Genomic DNA, 24956 nt, shown 5'->3' with positions numbered 1-24956 from the left:
GCCCTAATTTGTGTCCGCAGAGCGTTTGTTACCCATGTCAGTCCTGTTTGGCCCATCAGACGAGGCAGAACGTGGAGGAGGAGGAGGAGGAGGAGGAGGAGGAGGTGGAGGAGGAGGGGGAGAAAAAGAGCGCATCCGCAAAAAGGAATAGATTTTTTTTTCCTCTTTAAAAAAAAAAAAAACTTGGCTGATAACTTGGATTTAAAAAGAAAGGCGAGGAAAAGCCCCAGCCCCTTGCCTGCGCGGTCGGGAGGACGGGAGGGCGGCCGGCCGGCTCGGCGGGCCGGGCGCGGGTGTCGGCGGCCGCAGCGCGCCTGGATGCGCGGGCTGTAGGGGAGGGGAGGGGGGGGCGGGCGGGCATGGCCGACAAGCGGCGGTCCTCGCCCTGCACCACCATGAGCCTCAAGGCTCACGCCTTCTCCGTGGAGGCGCTCATCGGGGCCGAGAAGCAGCAGCAGCAGCACCAGCACCACCAGCAGCCGCCGCCGCCGCCGCCGCGGCAGCCCAAGCGGCGGAAGCTGGGCGGCGAGGACGAGGCGGCCGAGGACGAAGCCGGCAGCGGCTGCTGCGCCAAGAGCTCCCCCGCGGGCGCCGCCGCCGCCGCCGCCAGGACCTGCGGCGACATGGAGCTGGGCTGCGCCGCCCGCGGAGCCGCCGGTGAGTGCCAAGCCCGCCGCCGCGCCCGCGCAGCGCCCCGGCCGGCGCTCGCCCCTTTCCTCCCGACTTGCTTTTTATGAAGGAGGCCTGCCCTCCCCACTGCCCTCCGGCTTTCCGCCTCTCGCTCTTCCCCAGCCAGCTCTGGCCCCCGTGAGCCAACTCTTTTTCTTGTTTTCCCCTATAATTCTTTTCTCACACTGGAGGAGGAAAAAAAAAAACAAAATTCCTCCCCCCCCCCCCCGCTCCATCCTCCCGCCATGCGCGTAATGGGATGCGGCGGCTAAAACTCGTTTTCGGCGCGGGGACGCGGCTCATCGCCCGCGCCCGCCGGGGGTGTCGTGGCCCGGGAGCGGCACCGCTCCGCGGGGCAGCCGCCTGGCCGCGCAGCCCGCCCGCTCCGCGCCGCAGCCCGCCCGCTCCGCGCCGCAGCCCGGGTCCGCGGGCCGCGGGTGCGCGCCGGCCCTCCCAGCCGCTGCGCGGGGCAGCGACGCTCGGGGACTTCTTTCCGAGGAGGGGGAAAAAACTTTTACCTAAATAGAATGTGTATGTGTGTGTGTATATGTACACGCACACATATGTATACACTTTTATGTATAGACCTATATATATACACACCCCACTTTTATATGTGTGTGTGCGCCTATAAAATAGACACATATCTATTATACACAAATGTGCACATACATGGAATTGTGTGGGTGCGCAAACGTGTGCAGTGCGGGTATACATATATGTACAGTGTACAGACGCGAGTGTATTTCCGAGGCTGCTGTCACATCCAGGCGGCAGAAGGCCGCGGTCGGCGGAGGTCAGGTTAAAACGTGCCCAAACGAAATGTGCCGCCGGCCTCGCGTGACGGCCCCACGCCCAGCGTGGGGCGGCCCGGCCGGGCGCAAGGCCGCGGTGCAGGCTCTGCGCCGGGGCTGGCGCGGCCGTGGGTGGCCGTGGGGGACGGCTCGCCCGCAGGGAGCAGTGCCTGGGCCGCGGCCTGCCGGCCCGACGGGGCTGGCTCGGCGGGTCGGCGGCTGCCGGGGCTGATCAGGAGCGCGTCCGCCACCGCCCTCGGCTGCCTCTCGCGTGTGCTCTCTCCGCAGGCGGCTGCGAGGACGGCTTCCTCGCCGGGTCGCCGCCCGTGTCGCCCGGCGGCTCGCCGAAAGGCTCGAGGGCCGGCTCGCCCCTGCCCGCGCCGCAGGCGCCGCGCGTGGACCTGCAGGGCGCCGAGCTCTGGAAGCGCTTCCACGAGATCGGCACCGAGATGATCATCACCAAGGCGGGCAGGTAAGGGCGGCGCGGGCGTGGGCGGCCCTGCGGCCCCCTCGGCGGCGGCGCGGCCGGCCGGCGCGGCCCCGCGCATCAAAGTGGGCAGAGCGAACTGATTTACGAGGCAGGTAGATCGCGATAATTTCAGATGGGCACAGGAGCTTGTGGCGTCTTAGGTTTCCTGTTCATTAGGGGGAAGTCTGCGAGCGCCGTGTGCCTCTGAAGGGAAACTTTTCCCCCCTTCCCAGTGGATACACATGGTAAAAACCTGGATAGTATAAAAGTATCTGAACTTATTAGAAATTACAAAAACATATTTTATTGAATCCATATGCTACCTTCTACTTTTTCAGAGAGGCTTTATTAATGATTGAAATGCAGTCCTAAAACAGCACAAAGCAACATTTGTCTTAAGAGAGTCCAGTCAGAGATTTTCTTTTTTATCTTACAGGTGCACTGAAATAACAGCAAAAACTAGTTAATCGCAGTGAGGTTTACCCTCCTGTTTATTCAGAAATAAGAGAGATAGCTTTTTTGCTTTCCAGTAACGACTTTTAATTAATCTTTTTTTAGAACAGCAGCAAATCCTGCATAAACTGGAGTGGCCTTCAGATTTGTAATATAAAGAAGTACACCTTTCATTAGCTTGCAATAAACTCGTTATGACATTTCTTTTTGGCCACAAGAATGAACTTTTTAGATAAAAGGCATGCCAAACGTATGGTGAATTAAGAAGTGTATTTTTATGTTAGGATCCATACATCAGCTAACTATTCCATTTTCCCCATAGAATGATCCTAATTGTGAATGTATTTTTTTTTTTAGAAAGTACCTTGTACATTCGTTTCTGCTTTCAATAAAGAAGTTTTACTATACCTTTCAAACACAGAGTAATTCTTGCACTTCACCTTTAGTAAGTTGCAGACAGGAAGTCCCGTCTCAATAAAGACCATATTGTTTGGTTATAGCATGGCACATTGGGTTTTATAACTGCATCCTTGTAGTGTTATAATTGTATCACCGTGGATTTAACTTTATAATTTGCTGATATATAAATGGCACACCATTTGCTGCTGTCTGTTAAAATCTCACTGACAATTTACGTTTCTGTCGGTATTGGTCTTCCTGGATAAGAGATGGCATTTGCACATCTCCAGAAATATATTTTTAGTTAACATCTCTAACGGGCTTTAACTGCGTGTACTGCTAAAATAAAAAGTCTCAAAACAAAATGATTTACTGTCTAACAATAAAGTTGAAATGCTGTGGTAATGGTTGTACTCCCAAAGCGTATCTCAAAACATACGAAGCATTGTTCAAGGCAATGCGCTTTAAAAATCTGTTTTGACATATCGAATGGACCATTTCATGGCTATGTAACTATAATCATCAGAAAGGACTCTATAGGCTGAAAGGAGGAACGAGAGAAATCCCATGAACTGGTTACTTTTCCTGTAGAATCTTTCCCAAGTCTGTTTCATATTAAAAATGACCTCTCTCTTTCTGTGTTCAGGCGGATGTTTCCCGCAATGAGAGTGAAGATCTCAGGTTTAGACCCACATCAGCAGTATTATATTGCTATGGATATTGTGCCAGTGGATAACAAAAGATACAGGTATGGTGACTTTAAGGCACAGAACTTACGATGCAAGCATTAGGGATCTTGGCTTTTGGAAGAAAATATTAACAGCGTATACATTAGCAGAAGGTAGCATTTAACTCTCCTTCAGATTTCTGTTTTCGCCCCAGCACAGTTAAAAGAAAAAGCGTTCTGCCAAGTATGCAAAAAACAACTGCAGTTTTATTGAAGTTCTTTATACATTTGGCTGACGTTGTATATGTACTGAAGGCAAATAATCAGTGTTTTGCTTTCACAGACTGCAGTTTTAGTCTAGTCCAAGAGATGTTGTTATCAGATGTTATTCCTTATTAGTGGCTTAAATCTACTTCATGTCAGTGGGAATTATTTCCTATTAACAAACAAATATGAAAATATACATTTTTCTAGAGCCAAATGCTATTAAACTTAACATGAATAACATTAATAGTGTTAATAGCATTAATGTCTAATTAAAAGGCATTAGAATATAATCCATACACACTTTCTTGGTTTTACTTCAAATTGATTATTTAATTTATTTTAATAGCTGTTTATTGTTCAGATATTCACTAGCAGGTTGCTTGGATTCAGATAGGATAATATTTCCATGTACTATTTTTTTGATGAAGTAATGGCATTTTCTGAAGAATCATGTGAGGAAGGGAAACTGGATGTTCTTTGAGCATTTGAGAGTAGGAAGTATGTGCTTAAACTCTTGTTGCAAGGACAGTCCTGTTTCTAGGGAGCTAGCTGGACCCTGTCGAAGCTGCAGTTCTGTAGCAATATTTGCAGGATTGGGCCCACAGAAATTATTGTTACGAGTTGTAGGCATTTTGTAGATCTTGCTTTGCAAACGTGGTCCCATTCTCCGTAGAAGCCAGGAGGACCTTTGCCAAGTAGTTCAATGGAGACAGGATTGGGTCCTCACCAATCGCTGTTTTGATTATTTCAACCCTATACTTAGCATAATTTACGGAAAACCGCTGCAGATTTAATTGTAGAAATAGAAACATTTCAGATGAAGACTGAAAGATTGGTTCCTCAGGAATGCTTCCATGTTTCCTAGACAAACACTGCCCTGTGTCTTTTGCGTGCCCTTACTTCATTGACTATAATTTTGTCCTTTTCTAATGCGGTACAGAAGACTTTTTTTTATTTTACAACAAGGTAAAGATATAAATGCTGAGGACATACAGTACACGGCATCAGGGGAGGCGTTTTTTTTGTCTGTGCCGTAGGGAAAACATGGATTTTTTTTTTTTTTTGAACCTGTGCAGTTCAGTTAAAATGGAAAGTCCTTGTGTTGGTTTGTGTTGCATTTACTTAGCAATCTAAGCATGTCATTCCTAGAAGGTCTGAACAATTTCTTAATTCATGCGAAAAGCAAGGTAAATGTTCCAAACTGAACAAAAATGTTAGTAATAAAAATGGCAATAATATTTAGTATGAAACAGAGTTTCATTTAAAATAAATGCATTCATATTATTCTGTGCCGTCCACCCTGTGTTGTACGGTGGCCCCCAAGTAACTGAAGTAACTTAACAAAAGTTGTTATATGTAGGGCGATATTTTCATAGTTGGTAAACTTAAAGGAAAGGTATGATTATAGGAATTTATTCTTGCTAAATGTTGATATTTTACTTGATTTCCCTTTTCAATGTTTGTACCGCAATCGCCACATTCTTTTGTTACTGACTGTTACTTAAATTTACCATTTATGCGGCTTTGCACACTGACTGTCCTGCAGGTCTTTATATGTGAAAGATACAGTAGAAGTCATATATTGAGCCTAATCTTTTGTTGCCGTAGCAGATAACAAACCTAAATGGAAATGAAGAAAAATTAGATCTAGATTTCTAGCAAAATTAGGACCTTCTTGTAAATTTCTGGAAGCTTCAGCTTTTGTTTTGAAGCACATGAACTATGTTTATGAAGTTATTTACTTTGGTAGGAAAAGGACACATTTCGTGTAAAAACAAGAAATATAAAATAAATGAAAAATATTAAAACAGCCGGCTGTATGGTTTAGGGTTGAGAACTTGTCTCCAGGAAAAGACTTTACCGCAGTTCTAGATCTTAGTTTTACAGTTTGGTATGAATTGCACGAAGCCTTGCATGTTTTGGATCGTTTTATTTTCATTTCTGGTTGTTGTTTGTCATTTTCTAATTTTCTCTTAAGGAACTGAATTGTACAAACGTATGATTTGATAGTCTTTCATGTTTTTATTAAAAAATACAGCTGATTTTCAGGAATTTTACTGTACTTGAAAGAAAAAATACCTTGGCATTTTTAGTTAGTCCTTTTTAAATTGTCCCATGAAGTATCTGCCGTAAGAAGTTGTTTTCTACTGAAGTAGGCACTACTTTTATTAGAAAATGACTTTGTCAGCATTGGCCTATCAAATGAAATACGGGCTACGTTTTCATTTTTAAGCCTTTCTGCAGTACTATTCAGGACAATTAATCCGGTCTTGCAGAAACAGCAAGAAGATAGTTTGACGTAGTTTCATTATTTTCCCCAATCATAATCTATGCTTTCCCTTCAGCAGCTTTATTCATAGACTCTTATGTAAGAGTCAGCCTGTTAAATCTTCCCAATACAGAATTATTACTTGATCTGATAAATTAAGAACCAGCTCTGCATGTGTGCTAATGCCTGTTCAGAGCAGAGCTGCAGCGCTCACTGAACTTAAGCCAGATTAAAGCTGAGCGTGCAGATCAGTGTAAAGACTGTTACTGATTTTAACAAGACTAAGGTCAGATGAGAGCGTGGTTTTTAGCCTGCCTTTTTTAGTCACCAGAACTGATGTTTTGGAACTTAAAAAATAACTTCTCTTTCTTATCTTTTCATGTTTTTAACAGATGGGTTCTTGCTATAGGCATAGGTCCTAATATAGTAATACTGAGTGGCTGCATACATTATGCTGAGTTTTGTTGTTACAGACACTTATTTTCTCTTTGTAGGTACGTTTATCATAGCTCCAAATGGATGGTGGCTGGCAATGCCGACTCGCCGGTACCACCTCGTGTTTATATTCACCCCGATTCGCCCGCCTCGGGGGAGACGTGGATGAGGCAAGTGATCAGCTTCGACAAACTGAAGCTTACCAACAACGAGCTCGATGATCAAGGGCATGTGAGTACTCCTTCTTCTGCGGTACCGTACGCAGGCGTGTTGCTCGGCCCTGCGACGCTGACATACGGCCTCAGGGTGCCAGAAATCGGCTTGACTTTCCAAAGCTGTTCTGGAACTTTTACTGTCCAGATCTAAAATCTGCTTACTTTCTAGCCTGATAATTAACTGCTTATTAGAGCATGCTGTTTTACTCCCCCCTCGAAATCCTGCAAAGTCAGACTTTACAAGGCTAAACGGCCTAGTATGAGGGGACAGAATTGCTCTCGTGCTTTCCCACCAAGTGTGTTACTCACGACTTCTGCGCTAATCAAAAAGTATGTTTAAACTCGCAAGTGGCTAGAAGAAACATTAATAGCGTGTAATAACTTCATGTGAGTAAAAATACACTTAACTATTTTCTTAACCTAAACATTTGTGTGAAATCCCATGAGGTGTTAATAATTGCAGTCAAAAACGAACAACATGGGAGCTGGGTTCGCTCCGATAATGATTTATTACATACCTTATGAAGCAAGACCCTTTCACAGCTGAGGCTCATTACTTCTGAAGGAACTGGCGAAGACGTATGCAGTCTGAGTGTTCTGTTTGCAAGTTCTAAATTGTTTAGTTATGACATTATCTAATGTGACAAAACGTGTTATGTTAATATTTCCTTTTCTCTTCAAAACTGTTGAAACGTGACAGATGTAAGCCAGTGTCTTTCCAGCAATCCTTAGAATAGTTTTACTTGACACCTTAGGAAATAATTAAAAAGCAAGAATTGTTTTTAGTCAGGGTGAAGCCTTTCGTTTTGTAAAATTCAGTAATAAACGGCAGATTTTGGCTTGCTTTCAAAAGGAGCGTTGAATTCCAAGTGGTGGAGTTTTAAGATGTGAGAGGCGAATTTTGAGAAAGGATGTGGAATCCCTTTAACCTTAACATAGCCCAATTTATTAAGCAAGAGACTTTCTCTTTTGCTGCAAGAAGTGAGAGAAAACGTACCTGCCGTGCGGTATAAAGATACTACGTGCGTCTTTCAGAGTATTTGTAACTCTGTGACATTAAGCCGGGTATTTTGTCAAACTTATTCCAAGTTACAAGCATGAGGTTTTTTTCCTGTGCGTTTGCAAAGGAGATTAATTCAGGATCGTGGTCAAATTGTGCGGGCGTTAAGACGTTTATGTTACAGACGTAGGATGCAGGAGGCGGTCTGGACCGAGCTGGTGAACGCGATAACCAGGATGGAGCAGCTCCCTTTCGTATAATACTGTTCATAATTTCATCACATTTCCCCTTAAGCAGAACGTGGGGTTATTCGTGTCTTTTGAATTACCGATGCTTCTGTTTAGGATTGTAAAAAAGGACATTTTACGTTGTTTATGTCCAGAATTGCAGTTTTGGGATCTGGTTTGGCATGTTCATTTGCGTAAATATTAGCACAGGTAGTTCCCTTAGTTTCCCCAGTACTTGAGTATTTGTGACTTTTGTTGAGCAGGAGTTGCATTTGCTGAGTCCTGAGTTTATCGTAAAGGCTTTAAAAAGTGAAGCAGATGCAACTGGGTGAAATGCCGCTTCTCCAATGGAGAGCGCGCCAGCTGGTTTTTGTACTCGTTTCAGAGGGGCGATATGTGGACGCAGTGGTCCACCCATGCACTTGCAGTCACGGACTGCCCTGTGATAAAATCTTGGATATGCGGAGAAGTGTATTACTCTCTTTTTCCATCCCAGATCTCAGCTTTGTTTTTATTCTGAACTGAAACCTGTGTAGCGTACACGGCACGCCATTATTCATAATGTGGAGGAATATAAATTTTCTGGTCTTTAGTTAAGTGTTTCTGTTTGGAAACTAGTGAAGTAAAGCTCTAGTGCAGTGATTTGGGACACATTGAACTGATTCAGAGCTGCAGCAGCGCCCCTCCTCCCCAAAATGGAAATTCAAGTATTAAAAGGACAAAAGAAGGATGACTGTAAAATAATTTCATATTTCTCAGATCTGGGAAATTGCAAACATGTCATTCATAATTACCAGAAAGGGCAAAAGCAGAAAGCAGAAAAGTGTCTCTTCCAATGGGTACATTTTTTCTTTTAAAGCTATGGTAGTGTGGAATGCTGTATTGAAAAAGCTATGTAGCCTCTGAATGCCTCTAGCAATAATGGAAAACGAATAATCATATTTTGTGATGAATATAAAAAACAATTGTTTCTCATAAGCAGGAAGGAACCATTTTTCTCAATAGGGTACCAGGGGAGGGATGGTAGATTAGAAGATCTAGGGGTCAAGGCCATATCATCCCTAGAATATTTATTTTTATGGCGATGGCGTATATTTTAGGTTATTAGAAAGCTTTTTTTCTTCTCTACGTCTCCCCCCCCCCCCCACACACACACACACTTAGGCGAAATGGCTCAGAGAAAGAGAGAAAACTCCTTGAGGTCTCTACGGCCTGCCTTCATTCCTCTGGTAGTTTAATCAAAGTTGGGATTTCGCTGTTTTTCTTTGGATATGCTTTCCATGCTGTGTCTGATTCTGGGGCTGTAACCTTTGTTGCAATTGCTTCTTTGTTCTTTCTGTTCTCTTCAGAGGTGACGGCTTTTGTGGAGTTTCCATGTTCAAATTCGAGGGCTAGGTTTTGTTCTTGCACGTGGGATTTTAACTGAGTTTTGGAGAGTTGGAATGAGATCGATCCAGAGCCCTTTTATCTCTCCCAGAGTATTAACTCTCAGAGTCATTAAAAGAAGCGACTCATGTTTGTGGGAACGGGGGCTACATTCGCAAACAGAGGAAGAGGTTGTATTTCTATGCAGTGTTTGTATTATGGGAGTAATTAACGGCAGCTAGCTCCCATTGCGTTGCTTTGGGCCCTGCGGTAAATGGCTGCGCTGGCCTGGGGTAGCTTCTTGTTAAAGGAGATCGGCCATCTCTAGGACAACTTACTTTGCCACTCAAACACTTTCTGGACCTCTCGCTTGCCTGCTGCTATTTTCATCAACGTCTCGAGTGGAAGTTTTTGACCAAGTGATAGTACGGTGCTGTTCTGTGGAGAGGTTTGGCAGGCGGTACGTCCGCACGTAGGACGCTCTGAGACATGGGTTCCACTGGCAGACTGAGAAGATGAAGCGCAATTAGTAAGGGTATATTTTCCCTGTGTATTTTTGTTCTCAAAAGGAAGTCTCAAGAGTGAATGCCCTACTGTGGAAGGGTAGGGTGTCTACGGAGACATTAAGGCCTGATGACAACTTTTAAGACGTGTACTGTGGCATTTGTGCCTCTCATCTGAGCTGTTACGATAAAGGAAGGTAAATCTGTATTTTGCAGCTGACGCTGAGAAGTGCGTGCTCTTGACATCCTTTGTTTCATATGTTAATGCCTCTCATCTTCAGTTTATGGAATAAGCACTGCATTGTAAAAGCATTCTCTCGGTCTGATTAGAGGTGTGTGTTTTTTTGATTGTGATGCTGTTTTGTGTCTGAATTTCAATAGAGGGGACAAGTCAATATTTCATGCTATTTTCTGTGCTTTTCAACTAGATATTTTTTGATGCACAGATATTTTTTGATGGTCTTTTTAACTTTTAGTGAAAATGAGATGGTTATTGTCTTAATTGTTTCTTGGGGGCGTTTTTTGGTTTTTTGTTTTTTGTTTTTTTCTTTCGTTTCCCCATTTGAAAGTGGTGTTAGGCTGGAAGCAGAGGCGGGCTGTTACGCTACCCAGATTGGGCTCAAAGTAGTAAGCTCTGCTTCCAGTCAGTGGGTAGTTATATGTTCTTGTCACAAGGAAAAGCTGGAAAACATCAGCATTTGCACTTGCAATTTTGGTCTTTGTGAAGAGAGGATTCATGCTCCCTGGCTCCTGGCACTTCTCTCCCTGCGGAAAGGCTGATTACATGGGCTTTGCAGAGGGAGTAAAGGGAGATTTTTGGAGAAAACAGCAAGGTGAGGACCTTGCCACTGGTGGAGAAGTGGCTGCATAATCTACATGCCCTTCAGGCAGCTGCAGGGCAGGAGGATCGGGATGTCTTTTGTGCTGGCTGTGACTCTTGTATCACAGCGGTACCTAAGGTCACTGTCAGGACGGAGGCCTCGCCGTGGCAGCCTCTTTCACAACACATATTGCGAAGAGAATTCCTGCCAGAAAGAGCTTTGTGTGTTTGTAGATGCTTTGGTCAGTATTTTACACTGCCACCGCCTTGCTGCAGCTCCCTCTTCTCAGCCCCGGCGCACCCTTGGGTGGCTCAGGAGCTTCTTCCTTGGACAGAGGCTGCCTTTGCTCTTCAGAGCTGCTGCCTCGTCCCGCTGACCCTCAGCCTCCATACTGCAGGGTTTTTTGCTTAATAATGGTGTCGTGACAGCTATCATGGCCAAAATGTAGTAACTCTGATAGTTTACTTTTTGGGGGAGATATTTATCCCCCCACGACGAGACGATGTGGTGCTGATGGGCACCGTCCCGTTTCTTTCTTGCTCGGTACCGCTGTGCTGCTGGCTCGCACACCACGGGCAGAAGGCGAGGGGCCCCAACGTGACAGTGCGGTGCCTGAAGCATCGGGGAGGGCGGGTAGTACATGCTGAAAAGCGAAAGGAAAGTTTGGCTTGAATAGATTTTGGAGAGCGTGGTTGTTTTATAGCGTTATTGTAGTGAGAGGTCAGTGATTTTGCTAGGAGCAGGTCGGCATCTGACTGAGGAGACTGCTGCCAAAACACTTTGATTTTCAGTGCCGAAACCAAGGTGGAGCGCCGCTGGTGGCTGGCTCTGCGTGCGAGTTTCAGTGGAGCCGTGTGAGGCGTACGCGTGGTTTGGTCGTACGGGTGAGGGATCTTTAGAAAGAGCAAGGTGCTTAAAGTGAGTCGAAAGTAATGTCAGCCCCTACTTGGCGTTCGGTGGGGCCTGCACTGGCCGGGGTGGTTTGTTGCTGTTTTTTTTAAGGGTACGAAGGGAAAGTTGCTACTTCTGCAGATAAACTGTTAAATGTTGTTTGTGCAATTAAATGCACAAACGAGATGAAGAGCAGGGGTCTTGTTTCCCTTAGCCTTTCTGTGACGGTAACTTCAGGTGAGGCTTTTAATAGAGGTAAAAAATGTTCAGGGTGAGTGTTGCATCTCCCTCTCATTTTGTGTGCTGTTTGCATGGTATTGCTCTCTGCCTCTGCAGGGCCCTGCAGTTATGTGCTGTGTAGTTAGAGTTCAGAACCCAGCCATTAACAAAAGATCCCACTGAAAAGGCACCGTACAAAATTAAGAAAAAATATTCCTCGCTGCGGATCGCTAATAGTCGAACAATGCGTCAACATCAGGAAATATCAGTATAGCGCAGAGCCAGACCAGGTTCCTTTTAAGAGCTAACTAGGGCCGGGTTAGCTCTAACAGCCGCGCGGATGAGGAGTGGGCAGCACTCATCTCCGTGCTGCTGTGACTTCACCCGTTCTCCTGCACGAGCACAATTTTTCAGAGCTGCCTGGCTTGTCAGTGTCTACAGTCAGGTCTGCAGCGTAACCGAGGAGTCACCTGCACCGCAAAACTGGCGGGGAAGCTAATGCGAGTGGGAGCAGGGCACAGCATGCTCTGCTGTACTGAGACAAGCGGCAAGGCCCAGAGCGGTGACGGGGACGTGAACCACGGCATACAGCTTTCTGCGATCATTTGTTCTGCTGCGCTGGTACCTCCCCTCGTATCACAGGGTGTTTACAGGAAAGCAGGCTCAGGAATGTGCTGTCCTCTCTGCGTTTGGGCTTTTCGAGATCTTTGCTGACAGAGGACTGAAAGGCTTGTGCAAAAGGGAACACGCGTTTGCGTGTAAAAAAGATCTTGCGCCCTGCAAGACTGCAGAGACTGGGAAAAGGCCTCACATGAGAACATCCGCAGGGCGCGCCTTGAGCGAGTTTATTGGGGCCTGTGATGTCATTGTCAAAGCCCCACTTACAGGCTAATAAAAACCCTGACTCTCCAGAAACTTGGCTTTTCCAAAATAGGGTCATGTCGTCTGGCCAGAACTAAGTGTATTCAACGAGTCAAACTCCAGTTTATCCAAACGAATGTAACGTCCTCTGCGCCGTGTGGGTGAAGGAGCTTGCATGGTCTCGGGCGTTCAGGCGTGAGGGCTCTGTGAAGCGCCTGAGCACATCCGCCTTCTGAGGCTACGCGAGGAGCAGGAAATTAAAAAACTTCCCCTGAATTTTGATTAGCGTTTCCACAGGCCAATAGCTGTAGGCCTATTTATTTATTCAGTTACTAATTTATTGGACCCTCCAAAAAAAATAGCCGAGCTTCCAGTTATTTTTTTTTTTCTTGAAATCTTCTATTTTAGAAGCGTTTAACTGAAGTGGAGTAGAGTAAAATACAGGAAAAAGTTTGCATTTTAAGTCCCTTCTAAAATTTGGGAGCAATACCAAAAAACATTTTTGTATTTAATTTTCTGCACTGTGGGTTCATACAGTTCTTGTAGGCTTGTCCTTTATACTTGGCTTTTGTATGTTGTGAGAGGATTGTGTATTGATTTTCGTTTTGTCTGTGTACATATTATAAACTTAGGGTTATTATCGTTTTGGAGTTTCTGGATTTTGGGGTTATTTTACTCAAAGTTTCAGCTCCTTCGGAGTGTGAGAGTCTCAGCTTGTGTTCAAAACAAAATATGCTTCCAGTCTTCAGGTTATCGGGAAAAAAACAGCTTCAAGCGTATCCTGAAGGTTCTGAAAACAAAAGGCAAATACTGCTGTTGTTAATCTCGGTAGATCAAATCCAGACTCAAGTGAAAAAAACAACAAAACTTTCCTAATTGCAGTGGGACCAGGACTTCACCCCTGATTTTGTTAAGCCAGTCTCCTGAATTTGAGGCTCCCGAGTCGTAATTCTTAAATGCTTAGGCTTGGCAATAGCGTAAATGCACAGGGATTAGACTACTGTAATAAGAACCTTCAGAGGTTAAAGAAAACATTTCATTTCCAGTAAATGGCATGGTAAACACATGCCATAATCTGTTCCAAAAAGCTATTAGTCCTTAAACAGCAGGGTGTCCTTTCTAATAAATGTTATCTTTTTCCTTTCATTTTGATTGCATAGATTATCCTGCACTCTATGCATAAATATCAGCCTCGTGTCCACGTCATCCGTAAGGACTGTGGAGATGATCTGTCCCCCGTCAAGCCTATACCCTCAGGAGAAGGAGTCAAAGCCTTCTCCTTTCCAGAGACAGTTTTCACTACCGTCACAGCGTACCAAAATCAACAGGTAACGTGGGCTTTCCACTTAGAAGTTTACACGCTTCTCAGAGTAGGCTGGAGAAGTACAGGATAGGAGAAAAGGCGATTCTTTTATTACAGCACTTAGTAAAAATGCATTGACTAAACCCTTTTAATATTTAATAGCTTTCGCTAGTAGCATTGCAGCAACGCCTGGAGGCTATAGCTGAGACTTCAGGCTGCGTGAACTACGTGGCAAATATAAAAAGTAATTCCTGCCATGAAGACCTCACTGTCTAAGCAGACAACATCCTTAATAGCGTCTTCATTACAAGTGCAGCACTGACGCATAAGGCAAAGAGGGGTCTAGTTTTTAGAGGTATTTTTGTGCCTTCAAATGTAGATAAACGTCCAGATAGATTTTGAAAGCCCATTTGGGCCTGACTCCAATAATTTCAAAACTTTTTCTGAAAAAGGTATCCTAGGATCTTAAAGGAGAGGCGGAGGCCCAGAGGAAGTTGCAGTCATTTTCATTAACTGCATTCATTATTCGTTCTTAATTGCAATTTATGTGGGTCCGTGCAGTCAGCTTCAGAGTCAAAAATAAACTGCAGATTGCCTGACTCCAGTGTTTGGCTCTCACTTACCACTTGTGTAAATGTTAACACTAATAGTGACACTATATTTAGTGTGGTGACATTTTATTAATTCCACATATGTTATTTCCACTATATTTTGGGAAATGATATGCACTTTGTTATCTTCACAGTGAGAAGACATTTAATGGGGAATGCACATTCAGAGCTGGAGAGTATGTAAATAATGAAATATAATTATTTGGTACCTGCTCCATTTATTTAAATAAATTGCAAATATTTTATATTCTTTTTCTAGTTTTTATAGAGGATAATGGCCTGCAGGTAATCTTCTTTTCACATTCCCGTCTTGACCCATATAGAAATAAAATTACATTTCAATGATATCGCAGTTAGGCAATGTGTACTCTCTTAGGTGAAGAATGACTTTTGCCAGAATTGCAACCTGCCTCTTGGTGGCATAAATACCTCTTAGCTTCTCTGGGAATCTGTGAAAACAATGATCACGAGGCTGGGCCTTATTTTGCTGTGTTTCAAGAAAACCGGCTTAAACCATGCAAATGGAAAGATGTTTATGCTTTAAGTGGAAGAAGATATAAAATTTCTCTGTCGGCTTAGGTCTGTCGGGAGAGCCATATTTTGTGCTACTTAACTCAATTTGCCGAACTCTCACCATCTCTCTTTAATCATCTTCACAGATAACTCGCCTGAAGATTGACAGAAATCCATTTGCCAAAGGATTTAGAGATTCAGGACGTAACAGGTGGGTGCTGGGGAAGGAGAGAGGCTTCTTAATGCTGAGAGAATCCATTTTTGAAGGCTGTTAGCGGATAACCTTCCTACCAAGGGGGAATAGCTGTATTTACAGACAAGTTAGCAGCAATTCAGCTGGCCAGAAAGAGAGGCTGCACTTGAAATCTCCTCTTTCTGCTGGCCAGAGACACAAATTGCAGATACCGGTATGAAACTACAGCCCCAGACTCTCTTGCGCTTAAAGGGCATTTAGGGTGGATGAATGGCTCATTGTTTTCTCTTAAAAGGGGAGAAGCTAAGTCCCTCATGCAGTAGCTGGATGGTTAATACGCTTGCCCTAGGAGATGGGAGGCCTATGTTCAAGTGTCTCTTCAGCCTAAAGCGTTGTAGATCCACAATATGCAATTCCTAGGTGAGTGTCTTTCCTACTAGGCTATAGATGACCTTGAAATGGGCCCGTTTTCCATCTCTTATGTTGCAGTTGGACTGACGAATAGCTTGTTCTCGCTTGGTCCATGAACCTTTCAAAACAGCAGTAGGGAATCTGAGTACTGCAAAGTGGAGACTTGGGTCTAGTCCGTGCTGCCAGTACTCACGAGGTATTTTATCCAAAGGCTGTTTAATGCAAAATACTTAAGCCGGTTATGAATTGTATGCTAAAGCATTTCAGCTAAAAAAAGAAGCGTTTAATTGTGGTGGCATAGTATACATCCGTTCCAGTGACTGCTTTGCGTTTGGTTTCTACAGCTGCTATATTTATGACCTAACTTTCCAGAGAAGGAAGCAAACTGTGTGCCGGTAGGAGTTTTCAGAGAGGCTCTTTTGCTAGCTGGTTTATTGAGCTTTTCTTCTAGCGGAGGCTAAAGCATTAAAAAAAATGTTGTTTCCGCCTGAATTACAAAAAGGCTGAGATTGCCCAGCAAGGTATAATATTTTTTTATGCAAGGTATTAGAAGAGTGGGAGAGGAACACTTATAGAAGGGGTGGGGTGCTTGTAAAGATTGCCTGGAATCAACTGAAAGTATCTTTTCGGTTTGCACTCCAGGTTTGCTAATTTCTGAAATTTACATCTTCCAGCGAGAAACAGTTGGCCACGTTCTGTGCTTCGGCCTGGAAGTAAAGGCCCGTCCACAGACAGAAATAAGAGTTTCATCCTCCTTTGTAGCCTTCTATTTTGAAACTCAGCGAACGTTAACTTCCAGATAAATCCAGGCTGAAGAAACAAAGCATGCTATGTACACTTGGGGAAGAAAAAAATTGCCACACATGCCCTATTTGACAACTCCCCGCAGACAGTGTCTCTGCTATGCATGCTCATTGCAGAGTTATAAAATAAATACTGAGAGAGCCTTCAAAGAAATGTGTAGGTGAAATCCTGGCTCCACTGAGATTTCTGACTCCAAGTGACGTTAGAGTTTCCTACATAATGTTCTGCAAAAGAAGAGAAGATGCTCTGGAAAACAGAGGGGAAAGGATTGTTGTAAAATCATTCTTGACCTAGATTTACCTGTCTAAACACCACTGATTTTGTCTGAATACTAGGTAAAGACCATAAGACTACTGCATCTGCAGCCATGCAGACCCGGTTGTAGAAATGGGGCTATAGAGAGATTTTTTTTTTTTTTTGGTTTAGCTCCTAAGAGTAAATTTGGTTTGGGCCTTAAAAAAGGCATGATGTTTGAACTGAAAGCCAGTTATAGTTTACAGAAATGGATTAAGAGATCATTCCTGTAGAAAGGACTTCTATATAAAAGTATCTGGATAGGCTTTAGAAAAGTCTAAATGCTTTACTGTAACAAATACAAATGCTACAGAAGTGATTCTGCATATTTTTATCTGCAGCAAATAAACATTAGTTTATTAAAATAAATATTCCTGTTTTGTTTTATAAGCTCTGAGGTACAGAATAAATACGTTTGTGAATGGAGCTCAGATTTTTAATTCTGCAGGAAGATTTCTTTTTTAAGTTAAGTTACTAGTTTACTCAGTTGATTATTAATTTAGTTGGTTGTTGAACATAGAAATTAAATTTTAAAATTCTGTTATCTTCAGTATTCTATCTGTTGTGCTTATCATCTAGACATCTCTGTGATTTTGTTCTGCAAGAGCGGTGTAAAAAAAAAAAGTACTGTGATATCATTACATACAACTTTTCAATATTCTTTCAGTTATTTTAGCTGTCTTCCTCTGCACTGCTTCATGCAATAGTTCTGCCTAATTAAAACTATTCCCTTTCAGGTTATTCCCTTTCAGTCTCACAGGCTGTTTTACAGAAATTAGTAGCTTCACCTTTTAAACGCGTTCCCTGGACATTCGCAAAGTGCAACAGAATTTATGTGCTGAGAATAGTTCCATTCTTCAGTTAGGCCTTAAGTTTGACCCTATAAAAACTTTTACTCAGGAAAGGACCAGAATTTCTCTCTTTAAATACTTCAGGAAAAACATAACTGTTTTGTTAAATAAACTTGGCCATTTGATAGCGTAAATTAGGGTGGTGATAAAATGTGGAAATTGTTCAAAGGCATCTTGTATAAATTATCACCTTGGCTACACTCCTCCAGGAGGTGGCTTTTATCTCCACTTTAACTAGAAATGAAAATTCTCCATTACTGCAGAAAAGGAAGGCTATCTTTTTAGGCCAGATTTAGCTAATAAATACTTTATAACTGTTTCCTGAACTATATTTGTGATCCTGCTGGAAACGCAATGTGGAAGAAGCTGTATTAGAAGAGCATGTTGGTAGCTTCAAATTGGGCTATTTGCATAATTCCAGTTTACAGAGTGTTGCTGCTCTAAGGCAAGTACTTGTATTTGGTATGTGCCTGATGTTGACACTTAACAGGCCTTTGGGACTCAGCAGCCGAAAGTAACAGCAAAAGTGCTCCTTTGAGCTGCAAGATTTAGAAAATTCTGTCAGAAAACGAGTGGCCCTTTACCTTCAGGAAACAGAGTTTCTTATACATGTTGTCTATCACAACAGTTGTCTAGCCTGTTATTTCTGTTTTGTCAGGACAAACTGATGAAAGAAAACAACTGAAGATAGCTAGTTACTAAAGGCATTTTGCCCAACGGATAAGAAGGACACAGTATTGCTTATACCCTTAGCAAAAAGGTGGTACAGCCATGCCTTGCACATGTCGGAAGCATGATTTTCTAACTCATGGGTAATGACTGGGAATCCTGTTTAAATAGAAGTTGCCTGTGGATCACCTGTCTTCTAATCAGAAACAGATCATCCCTGCGGCAATTAGAGCAACTGCTCTTAAGGAAGTGTCATACTAGGAAAATATTTAATGTCATTATAGCCAAAGAAGAAAACAAAACAGAGAGCCAGACTTATGGAATGGGGAAGTTGTTTGCATGCTGCCAGCACAGTGACTGTAGATGTCATGGATCAGGCCATAAGGCTCTCTCTAAAAAGCAAAACGAATGCCTTCAAAATAATCCTGAAATGTTACTGCTCCTTGTAGGTGTCTGGGGTAAAGTATCCAGAGAAATGTGAGACAAAATACAGCTTTCTATTCTGACACCATGGTGTTTTTGTTCTAAATAGAATGGGACTGGAAGCTTTGGTAGAGTCTTATGCCTTCTGGAGACCCTCACTGAGGACACTTACATTTGAAGACATACCTGGGATACCCAAACAAGGTAACAATCTTCTCTGTGTTCTTTCAGCACAAGAATGCGTGAAAATAAACCTCTGCCCATCTTTCCTTGTGAAAATCTAGGCTGGTGTGTTGCTTGCAGAAGAAAACAAACCAGCCAATCCCAGGGCAGGCCATCAGCTCTAATGGAAATTATTCTAAGTCACAAAACTAATGCTAATGTAATCGCTGTGGGAATAAAAATGTGAGGTTGTAAAGGCAAATCACACGTGGAGGAAAATGCGAGTTATTTAGGGACAGAATAAGGCCTTCCTCAGTGTTTTGCTAGAGCTAGATATACAAGGCAAAATTCATTTATGGGTAACTTTTACTGTGTACATCCAAACTCTAATGTAGGAATTAATTGTGTGTTTAAGGAAAAAAAAAGTGAAGAAACATCCTGTAAGCATTGACTAAATAGCAGCAAGCCTAATTGGGTTTTCTCCTTAGAAAGCTTCAATGAGTCTTAAAAAACTAAAAATTATTCAGTAAAAGTCCCTACAAACTTTGTCTGCATCCTAGAGTTTGAAAAAATGGACTTCTCCATTTTGCTTTCTCCTGATCCCCAGTCCACAGCCTCTTGCCTTCCACTTCCCCGTCATAGACATACTGCTGTGGGGAAAGAGAGGGCTATTTTAATCGCCTGTTTGGACAGAGGCATCTCTGTGCTGTTTGCCGTATTCCTGTATTTTTGAGGCGTCCTTGTGCATGTAGAAAACCTGTCAGCCTTTTTCCGAGTGCGCCGGACACCTTTCTCTTGAGTTTCACATTTCCTCCTGCCAAACTTAAAAACATCCCACCTGCTTTCTTGATAATATGTTGCTGAGTCATTAAGCAATCTTCAGAGGCATAGCATACACAGAAATCGCTTAACTTCTCCTTTGCCCACTCCCTTGAGAAATCTTGATCATCAGTGCTTGCAGGCAATTAGAAACAAGGTTTTGTGCTAAGTCACAGGTACGCTGGGTGAGTGTCGGCATAGTTTTTGGCGGGGGAGGAAATGGTCCTTGTAAAAAGGCCTATAATGAGAAGCCAGCATCAGACCTGAAATACCTTTTGAGAGTGCATAAGACTTAAAGGCAACTCATTCTTCCTCTTTGTGAAGGTTATCTGTCCAAGAGATAGACCAAATGTATTCCCCTGTTTTTGTATAGCAGCACTGTTGGAAAGCAAGGTAGTCACAGTCATAACCTTCCCATTTCCTTTCCTGCTGGTGCATGAAGTTAAGGAGTTTGTTAAAGTTGCTACTGTGTTCAAAGAATGGGGACTAAGATCCTGGCAAAATCTTTAATCTATAATGTACCCTGGCCAGTAGCGTGGTTTAGCGCTAACGAGACTTCCTGAAAGGCCCTTCTAGAAAATCATCCTGATTCTTAATGCTGGAATTGCCCATTTTCAGACAGTGGCAACGTTAACGTTGATTGGAAGAGACATAACTATGCTTTACGCTAGGATTTTGGTAGGTAGAGGTGCTTTGTGGTGTTTTGTGCCTGTTGTGGTCTGTGAGTAGAGCAAGAATAACAGGCAGAGTTCACTGATAAAAATATTTTTTTCTTTTTTCTATATTTTTCACGGGTCCTGAAATCCTGTTAGCTTATTGACAGTCTATGAATCTCTTTGTATCATCGAGCTGTTTTATTGTTAATGTGACTCACAGACAGGAGAGTCTTTCCTGCTAGGTGTCTTTGAGAGGCTGTGAAAGACTAAAATCGATTTTTTCTACATTCGTTTTCTGGGGAAATATAATCTGTAAGAAAAGGAAGCTCTTCTTGCAGCTGGGAAACTTTCAGAGTCTTGAGGAAAGACTTCACCTGTAGCAAGCAGTGCGTTTTTAGGAGCATTCAGCACTCGTATTTGTCATGTAAAAAGTTCTGATTTCAGCAAGTGAACAGTTCACTGCAAGCCTAAACCTCCACCTTCCCTTTAAGAAATGAAGCAGCAGTGCACAGTACTGAGCCTAGACTTTCCTGAAGTTGTTTTAACAAGAGGAGCCTCTGTCGTTTGAGGTAAAGAGCTGGTCCCTTGGCTGGCATGCTGATAACTGATAGGCGCAAAGAAAGTGTGTGTCATACAGAGCAAAGGGCTGTAAATGCGCTCCAGACTGTAGCAACAACGTAGATGACACAAAGTCTGTAGTTTTGCAGAAGGCTTGCTGTGATGTGATACTCATATAGTTATGTCCTAACCACTATGCAATTTGCTTCCAGTGTCAAAGAAAAGTAGTTAACCTCATGGGCGGGAGCTGTAAGTTTGGATGTATTGAATGATGGTTGCAGAAGCATAACTTGTGTTCTGTTCTTGAATAGGTTGTTTCTTTAAAAGTACACACGTGCACACACACACACATTGGCACACATGTACAGTATTTTTTGAATCTCTTTGCATCAAATATTTCCTGTCAGGAGTTTATTGTTAAATCATAAAGGTCTTGGTCTGTCACAGTCTAGGAAGTTAACCTTTCTCAACGTGCTTCTTTACGCTTTAATGTTCTCTTCCAGGAAATGCAGGTTCCTCTACTTTACTCCAGGGATCTGGCAGTGGAGTGCCATCTACCCACCCTCACCTCTTGCCGGGTTCCCCTTGCTCGTCTCCAGCCTTCCATCTCAGTCCCAACACTAGCCAGCTCTGTAGCCTTGCTCCGGCTGACTACACAGCTTGTGCCCGCTCAGGCTTGACCCTGAACAGATACAGCACTTCTTTGGCTGAAACCTACAACAGGCTCACAAACCAAACCAGTGAGACGTTTGCACCCCCAAGGACTCCCTCTTATGTTGGTGTGTCGAGTAGCACAACTGTGAATATGTCCATGAGTGGCAATGATGGGGATGCATTCAGCTGCCCACAAACTGGCTTATCTATGCAGATTTCAGGGATGTCTCCACAGCTCCAGTACATCATGCCATCCCCATCCAGCAATGCCTTTACCACTAATCAAACCCACCAAGGCTCCTACAACACGTTTAGACTGCACAGTCCCTGTGCACTGTATGGATATAACTTTTCCACATCCCCTAAACTGGCTGCCAGTCCTGAGAAAATTGTTTCTTCCCAAGGAAGTTTCTTGGGGTCCTCGCCAAGTGGAACCATGACGGATCGGCAGATGTTGCCCCCTGTGGAAGGAGTGCACTTACTTAGCAGTGGGGGGCAGCAGAATTTCTTTGACTCCAGGACCCTAGGAAGCTTAACACTCTCATCTTCTCAAGTGTCTGCACATATGGTTTGATGAAGCCTTTAAGTAGAAGTACAGTGTGTTTGGTGTCTACAATGTATTTCTTTTGGAATATGAAAGGACACTCAATGTAGCTTGTAAAGTGTGTGTATATATAATATGAGAGGAAGTTTCACTGAATTTTTGACTTGCTTGTGGCCAGATTATTCTCCTATTTTGAGTTGCGCAGAGTTTGTTGTGGCGCGGACTGCTTTAGTTTTCTGGTATAATACACTTAGTTGTATAACACGTTGGGACATATGAAACAAATTAAGTAAGACTTCCTCCCCTTTTCCCCTTCCTCTGTTCTAACCCTTTTAAAGAATGAAATGACACTTAGAGTATTAAACAACACAAACAAGCCCACTTACATTTCCTGTAGTACTAGTGAGTTTCTTTAAAACATTCATACAATGATAAGCTGATGCACCGAAGACATTTTACAAGTTTATTCTGTTATAAGGGATATGAAGGGTATTTGAACTTAAAGCGTTAAGCATCAAGCATCCAGCCTAAAACAGAAGCTTAGCTAATGGATTATTTATACAAAGTGAACGGAAAGATTAGTTTGCCTTCTTATGATATGCTGTTTCTAACTTAGCAGCAGCATGGCATTCTTACTAGGATTTTTTTCAGTGTTAGTCTAGGTTTATGATTAGGTGTTTAAAGACAGCATTTAAAGACAAATATAATGCAGATTCAAAGTGTGGTGATATGCATAATTTAAACCAACAGCAGAGGAAGCAGCATTCCGTGGTACAGAATGAACTTTGGGGTGCTTCATTTTGCCAAAAGAAGGGCTTGATGCATTTTTTTTTCACCATAAATATTGCCTATAAGACATTTACTGGACGGTAGGATATTCTAATGTATCTTTGTTTTTGTATTTTTGCTTTTTTAAAGGAAAATGCAGTTTTGATTAAAAAAAGAAAAAGTGAGCAGGATGAGAAATTCCGTTATCAGTTTTACCCTTTTGTGTGTGTTGTGTTTTGGGGTGTTTTTTTAATAAGGGCAAAATGTCCTCCATCCTCAGAATCTCAGAAATAAATTGCTTGTACCAGCTAGGCAGATAACCCAGTTTGCCCGCAAACTGTTGCTGGAAGCAGAACTTTGTAGTAGCTGCCTCCCTGTAACTTGGCCAGATTGGGACCAGGATTACAATAGGCCAAATTCCCATAATGGTTTACTTTGAATGCTACAGCATGATACCTGCAGCCTATTTCCCTATTTCCAGGGAGCCTTCTGTCTTCCTTTCTTGTTCCTTTCTGTCATGAGGTTACTACTGCTCTCTTTCTCAAACAGTCTTTGCCGTGGATTTTAAGTAGTTCACTTCCTTCCCATCTCTGGTTTTAACCAGTGTTCATAAAAGCACAGATCAAAATCCATTCCTCACCAGGCTCCTCCAGAATGACAAGGGCTTGGGGAGATACTTGTGTCACAGGGAAGCTTGTGCTCTTGTCTATGCCTGCACAGCCCCTGCGCGCCTCAGTCCTGCTGTGAAAGCTGCCAGTCAGCTGCCCACCTGTCAGAGCGTTAAATGTGGAGGTTATGGGACGCGTTTTAATGCTTGAGAGAATAGTTCTTCTTCTACATTACACTAAGCCTCCTTTGTATTATGCAGGTGGTTTAAAGGCATCTTAAAGTGGGTGCAAATGTGATTGAAAATGCTTCCCTGGCCAGCACTGTGGAAAGGAGAATAAGGCCTTCAAAGTTTACATTTTCCTCTGTCAGATTTCAGTAAAAGTAGTTCGTTATGTTTCTCGAAAGTTCCTATGTGTTTTCTGGCAAAGAGTGACTTAATCACTCCCACTTTTAAGAAAAACTCATTGCAACTAATATTTCTTCATTGGGCTAGAGATAATGGGTAGAGGAACAGACCCTTCTCTCTCTCTTCTTACTACTTGGAAAGAGGAAAGAAACCACAATACTACTTAATTAAGCTCTTGCCCAGAGAATGCTTTATTTATATTAGTTATTTATATGTTTATGTTAAGGAAGATGCCAATTTATGAAGTTCTCATTCAGAGCTGGAAAGACTAGAGGATGAATCTGTAGTTTAGAATCTGTGGTTTTGTTTCTCTGCTCTGTCACAAACTACCCGAGTGACACTGGGTACTTCACTTAGCCTCTCTGCATTTGAATTTCTTTCAACTGTAAAATGGAATAGCACTTTGCTGCCTCACAGTATGCTAAAGATGCAAGGGTATTTAGACAGTGTTCATATATGAGGGTAACAAAGCATTTATGTATTTTGGATCTGTTGCTGGTTTTGGTGTTTCAGTTTCCTTTGAGTCAGATCTCCAAGCAAAGACTTCCAATGCTAAAACACTGCTCAAAAACCCAAAACTAATAATTTGTAAAATGATTTTAAAATGTGCAGAAGATGGGCAATTTTTCAGCTATGTAAATTGCCATAGCTGCATTGATTTACTTAGCAAGGCGCATGCGTAGTAATTTCTGCTCTAGCCCAAACTTTGAAATGTTGCCATTGGACAAAGCTGTAAATGGAGGCAGCGGTGCAATTAGTCTGCACTTGAAAAAGGGTAAGCAAGACAATTCTCCATGTTATCTTAAGGGGCTGTGGCTGGGTAGAAATATGGAAGAGCTAAATCACGCATATTCCTACAAGGGAAAAACAAAGGTTTATGCATGGAGGTGCTCCTGGTAATACTATGTTCTTTGTCATCTGGGATTTTTTTAGTACTGGTCTCCTATTTTTCCTCAAATTACTCTTATCATTGTAACCGCACAATATTGTTTGAAACATTTGTTCCTTAAAATTTGAGTCATATTGTAAATACTTGTTGGTGTGTCATTGTGAAAAGACTAGCTTTTTATCAACATAGTAAATGCTATATATGCGTTATATCTATAATTATATATCTGTATTTTACAAAAATGCCACAGAAAATATATTAAAGTGTGTATCTAAACACTTTTTACTACCTTTGG

At 42.8% G+C, this 24956-nt stretch overlaps 1 protein-coding gene across 1 annotated transcript; it reads left to right on the top strand.

The window, feature by feature from the left end:
• Positions 1–235: 235 nt before the first annotated feature.
• TBX18 (T-box transcription factor 18) lies at positions 236–24956 on the top strand. The gene is made up of 8 exons (XM_068937697.1): positions 236–657; positions 1752–1935; positions 3431–3532; positions 6482–6653; positions 13685–13852; positions 15098–15162; positions 18706–18800; positions 21295–24956. Exons 1-8 carry the CDS (start codon positions 360–362, stop codon positions 22017–22019), a joined length of 1809 nt encoding a protein of 602 aa, XP_068793798.1. The 5' UTR covers positions 236–359; the 3' UTR covers positions 22020–24956.

The sequence above is a fragment of the Struthio camelus genome, chromosome 3 (assembly GCF_040807025.1).
Source record: "Struthio camelus isolate bStrCam1 chromosome 3, bStrCam1.hap1, whole genome shotgun sequence".
Lineage (NCBI taxonomy): Eukaryota > Metazoa > Chordata > Aves > Struthioniformes > Struthionidae > Struthio > Struthio camelus.
Note: the sequence above shows the minus strand (reverse complement) of the source record. Positions and strands in the feature narration are given on the sequence as shown.

Excerpts from the sequence above, each read along its gene's own strand:
- TBX18 (XM_068937697.1), top strand. The coding sequence starts at position 360 with ATGGCCGACAAGCGGCGGTCCTCGCCCTGCACCACCATGAGCCTCAAG. Across the intron at positions 13,853-15,097 it reads CAGCGTACCAAAATCAACAG|ATAACTCGCCTGAAGATTGA; the intron begins GTAACGTGGGCT and ends TCATCTTCACAG. Across the intron at positions 15,163-18,705 it reads AGAGATTCAGGACGTAACAG|AATGGGACTGGAAGCTTTGG; the intron begins GTGGGTGCTGGG and ends TGTTCTAAATAG.